We start from the raw sequence: 4781 nt of genomic DNA, 5'->3' as shown, positions 1-4781 counted from the left end.
ACTACGACAACTACGACAACTACGACAACTACGACAACTACGACGACCACGACTACGACAACAACGCCAACCACAACGACGACAACAACGACGACAACCACAACGACGACGACAACAACCACAACAACTACGACTACCACACCAACTTCCACTACCAAGCCAACAACCACCACGCCCACAAATACCACTAGAACTACCAGCGCACCAGCGTAAGTCCTTCCTGTGTAATACGACGCGATTTCGATTGCTTATTATCTGTCCAGAACCACTCCCGAGAGCACAACAGGTCTTGAGAGCACAACAGGCGTCGAGAGCACCACCTCCGTCGCTGCAGCTGGCGGAGGAGGCGTCCCCGTGATTGGAATTGCCGCCGCCGGCGCTGGCGCCCTCGTAATTCTGGCCGCCGCTGGCAGCTTCCTCGCAACTCCTAGTGCTGTTGAACCAACGGACGACCTAATGGAAGCCTACGACGCTGGAGTGCACTACGAGGACGAAGAGGCCGTTGTCGAAATCCTGTCGGAAGATTTCTCATGATCGTGACTTGTATTGTGTTTTCAGAGTACGTAACAGCTTCCAAGAGACGCCGCCAAAGCATTTGGAGATCATGAAATCATTTAATCAATACGAAGTCACACCATCTGAGTGTACCTTGGGTGCCGCTCGAAGTCAACCTGTTTTCTTGCGGCATTCGTCAGCTCATCGGTTAGGGAGGCAACGTCCTTTCCGGGGTCTTGACACCAATCGAAAACGACTGCGATTACGTCAGAGTAGAGGCCATCTGCTCCGATTGATGTGCGGATGTAGGTCGCCACCTCGTCAATGGAGAGTTTCTTCTTCACTTTGCGGCATAAGGTATCTGCTGTCTGATTGTTGGGGTTGGTAAGAATCCGGAGGAAGTTCAGCAGGCTTTCTTTTATCTGTTCCAGAGAGGGGTGATGAATGAGTGTCGCAAAATGCGAGAGGTCGTCGCTGTCGAACACAAGTGGGTTCACCCGGAACAAGGGGATCGATGGGCCTTCAGTAGGGGTGTGGAAGCTGCGAACGAAGGTGTTGGCACGTCCGCAGGGTTTGAAGTTGATGAGAACGTCATTATTCAACTGGTACAGCACGTCCAGCAGTAATACGTCCATCAGGAGCCAACCGCTGTCACCTGCCAATGGCTCGACACCCGTCAGCGCGTGGCTCTCGAAATCGAGGTTCGTCTCCGCATCGTTGAACTTGGACTGAATGGTCTCCACTGACAGCGCGGCACACAAGTTGCGTATGCCTTCACCAGGCTGTGGGACGGGCAACATTTCGTCAGACACGGGGGTACTCTGGGTCCATGCACAGTCGGTGCCCCTGTTCCTTCTGAACAGCTTCGACGCTTTGCGTGACACTGCACGTTTCAAGGAGTTAAGATTGGTGGGAATCGAGGCCAGAATACTTTTTACGCCGGAGGATGATCCGTCACTGTTGGTGGAACCAGCAGAAAACATGTCGTCGTCGCTTGCCGATTCTACATTGAACATGCCATCAATGGAGGTCTGGTCCCCTTCACCACTCAGCTGTAGAGTTGTGTTGGAAACACTGAATCCGCCATCAACACACTCAGATACCTCATCGTAAACGTGAGGTCGATTAAGCTTCCAGGTCTGTCCAAAGTCTGTATGCTCCTGAGGGAGATCCAGTTCCTTTGTCTCGGCAGCGAAGGGGATCTTCACGTGAGGTCGTACGACCTGCACCGGAAGGTGGCGAGACGTTGCAGTTATCCAAGTAGGACCCGACCGGCTAGTCTCGTTGGGGGGTGGGTTGATCATATCAGCGGATAGGTCATTGATCGAGGTCTTCGGTTTTGCCGGTGGGACAGGTTTCTCATCAGTATGCCCTCCCATGATTGGGGCAGGGATCCAAGTAGGACCCGACCGGCTGGGCTTTTTGGAAGGTGGGTTGATCGTCTTCGGTTTCAGAAGTGGGACAGGTTTCTCATCAGTATGCCCTCCCAGGGTCGGGGTAGGGTTGGATTGGACGTCCGTGTGACGTTTCACGTCACCCATCACACCACGCCTTGGCGAAGAAGCCGACACAGGTTTCTTCTGCCACTCGGGCGTGTGGGCCATGGAGGAGAACAGAGCCACGCGATCTTTCACACTGACGTTGTTTGTGGTGTCAGGAATGTCGTTTGTACGAGACGTCTGAACGGACGATTGTGCGGCCGCTGAGGCAGTCGGTTTTGTCTGGCGATTGGCGTTGAGATAGGAGGAGACTAGAATGACTTCTACTGGAGGTCCAGCCCAACTTCTGGCTTGCGTCGCGATTTTCATGCCTTTTGGCTATTATTCTGAAATCTGGTTTTGGCGGCCAATTGGAACGCAGCGCATTCATATCATACAATAAAAAACCACATGTAGCACCTCTTCACCGAACAACGTATCAATAGAGATCTGCGCGTCTTCTGAAACGTGCCACGCTGTCACATTCGAACCAAGATGCTTAGATATAGGCTGCACCGGTTTCTGGCGGCCAATTGGAACGCAGTCATAAACAAAAAACCAATATATGCAGCACTCTGCATCGTAAGAATCGCAGGCTGCCCAAGTCACCAACGAAAGTCGAGATGATACAAACAGCCGTCATTGTAGCGGCCTCCACTTGCTCCACATGTAGTGTGCATTGATCAGAGACCGCTGGAGGATATGACTCTTGGCAGCACAATTGAGACCGCACGAGGCACGCCTCTGCAGGAGCTCAAACGTCGCCGCTGAGTAGAATATCCACACGTCATCTACCCGGTGGAAAGCCTACCAGGACCAAGATCGTGTGTCAACTTGCAGCTGCTATTATGGAATTCGTAATTTTGTCGCCACCGACACCCCACATTAGACATGTTGGGTGAAATGATTTGTGAGCGACGTTTCAGCTGCCAGATGATTTCGAGAGCTCTACGGTCCCAAGGTTAACGCCGTCATCAAGAGGCAGAGTCTGTACTAAGGATCGCCTCTCTGCAAAGAGGCCCGTTTTGCGTTGCAGAGATGCGGACTACGATGTTCTCCGCTCCTAAGAGCAAGTTTGGATGGGGTCCAAGAGGCCTGTTTTGCGTTGCAGAGATGCGGACTACGATGCTCTCCGCCCCTATGAGTCTTACGACACATGTGCAAGTTTGAATGCGGTCTAAGAGTCCCTATTGTCAGCAGCCAGCTTACTTCACCACGATCTTGTTCTTGGCAGCACCTCGGAGCTTCTTTCTGCGGGTCTTGACGTCCTTCTTCGCACGTCTGTTCGCTCGCTTTGGTGCAGTGAGGTTGGGCACCTTCATGCGAGCCAGCCGGTAGTGCTTCTCGAACTGCTTCATGCACAGGAGGTTGTCGTAGATCAGACCGAAGCCAGTGGTACGTCCGCCACCGAACTTAGTCCGAAGACCGAAGATTACCACGCAATTGGGCTCTGCGACCTTGTACTTCTTGGTGACCATGTCACGGACCTCCTGCAGAGAGCAGCCCTTCTGGCCGGGATGAAGGACATCCAGAGCGAACTGCTTCCTCTGCAGAAGAGGGTTGGTCATGAACCGTTTCACGTGCACAGTGGCTTTAGACATAGGGCTCCTTAAGCCGGGTACAAATCGACAATTGTCCGAGTGCGTTTTGTCTCCATGACGGAGGAAGGCGACCCACGCGCGTGTAGGACGCATTGAAGGCTGGAGTGTTTAAGCATTGTGTCGGATGTAGATAGATTTAGACGGCAGAGAAGCAGCTATAGATGACGGTAAGTTGAACCGTAGCTAGACCGACGGCCCACAGCACCGCCAGCGCTCTGATCCTCAGGTGCGTCGCGTGCAGTCTCGGCAAGGTCGCCCTGTACAAGAAGAAACCTGCCAGCGAGGAAGAAACCATCACAGCCAAGGTCTGAAACATGGCCAGTGGCAGTAGCCCTGCAGCCAGCAATGTGGGAGGAATAACTGCTGACGAGGAGGCCATAATGCTGCTCAACATGAGCGTGTTGCCTGCGCTTTCCCCCAGAACCACTCCCGCCGCTACCGCTGCCACGACTGGCAGCACCAGACTCACGCCTGCCACACGTAGGCCCAGCAAGAGCACGTGCAGCTCAGAATGGGTGGACATCGGATTGAGGGCGTGCGCCAACGTGAAGGTTATAGCGGCTGTCGGAGGCGTCCAGAATAACAGCCAGAAATTTGGATTGGCTGCGTGCTTGAACCGCCATGGGCCTACTGTCAGGGCCCCATGAATCTGTAGGCTGGACAAGGCGGCTAAACGGAGGGGCCACGAGCTCTTTTAGTCTGTGAACGAGTGTGGCTGTGTCCACATCATAAATGGACCGCGCGCTGAGGATGATGCCCCCTGTGACCCACAATCCCACGAGTCCCGACCAGTCAGTGTAGCCGCCAGAGGCAGTTTCGGTCCGGATCCTGGGCCTTACAGGCGACAGGCTGGAGGTCGGCGTGTTGTACAGGGGGGTCGGGCCGGCCTCGGGGTCTTGAGTTCGTGCTCTGGACATTTATATTAAAATACACCGGCAATTTCGTTTGTTCATTGCGTTCACACGACATCACACAGGAGATTGTCATGCCGGTCTTGTTGGTATGAGGCCGGCTGGTGCAGCTCCCCCCACGCCTCTGACCGGTCCTGCTAAGCCTAAGGGTGCTTGACCCATGGGCGCCACTGGCAAACCCCGGCCGGCCGCCTGCCCTTTCGCTAACTTCGACTGCTGACTCGGCCGAGCGACAACTGGTGGCGGCGCCTCTGCGGTCAGCGATACGACCGTCTCTCCTCTGATCATGATGAGCC

General features: G+C 54.3%; 3 protein-coding genes across 5 annotated transcripts; all 3 read right to left on the bottom strand.

Annotated features, from left to right (window-relative positions):
- Window positions 1–629: 629 nt before the first annotated feature.
- KVP17_000916 (uncharacterized protein) lies at window positions 630–2303 on the bottom strand (the record flags this gene model as incomplete). Its single annotated transcript, XM_068515830.1, has 1 exon — window positions 630–2303. One exon carries the CDS (start codon window positions 2301–2303, stop codon window positions 630–632), a length of 1674 nt encoding a protein of 557 aa, XP_068377655.1.
- Window positions 2304–3178: 875 nt separating this feature from the next.
- Window positions 3179–3574, bottom strand: KVP17_000918 (uncharacterized protein; the record flags this gene model as incomplete). 2 transcript variants are annotated; one of them, XM_068515834.1, is made up of 1 exon in its annotated part: window positions 3179–3574. In XM_068515834.1, the coding sequence occupies one exon, from the start codon at window positions 3572–3574 to the stop codon at window positions 3179–3181; it is 396 nt and encodes a 131-aa protein (XP_068377659.1). The 2 variants fall into 2 exon arrangements, with proteins under 2 accessions (XP_068377659.1, XP_068377658.1); XM_068515833.1 differs by having other exon boundaries at window positions 3179–3541.
- A 136-nt stretch (window positions 3575–3710) lies between these two features.
- KVP17_000917 (uncharacterized protein) lies at window positions 3711–4491 on the bottom strand (the record flags this gene model as incomplete). Of its 2 annotated transcripts, XM_068515831.1 has the most annotated exons (2): window positions 3711–4177; window positions 4206–4491. In XM_068515831.1, 2 exons carry the CDS (start codon window positions 4489–4491, stop codon window positions 3711–3713), a joined length of 753 nt encoding a protein of 250 aa, XP_068377656.1. The 2 variants fall into 2 exon arrangements, with proteins under 2 accessions (XP_068377656.1, XP_068377657.1); XM_068515832.1 differs by lacking the exon at window positions 4206–4491 and having other exon boundaries at window positions 3711–4097.
- Window positions 4492–4781: the final 290 nt, after the last annotated feature.

This window comes from the organism of the source record quoted next, assembly GCF_019968985.1.
Source record: "MAG: Porospora cf. gigantea B chromosome Unknown PgB_NODE_1808_length_4781_cov_123.125, whole genome shotgun sequence".
Lineage (NCBI taxonomy): Eukaryota > Apicomplexa > Conoidasida > Eugregarinorida > Porosporidae > Porospora > Porospora cf. gigantea B.
The sequence above is the reverse complement of the archived record's forward strand: the minus strand, read 5'-3'. Positions and strand labels throughout refer to the sequence as shown.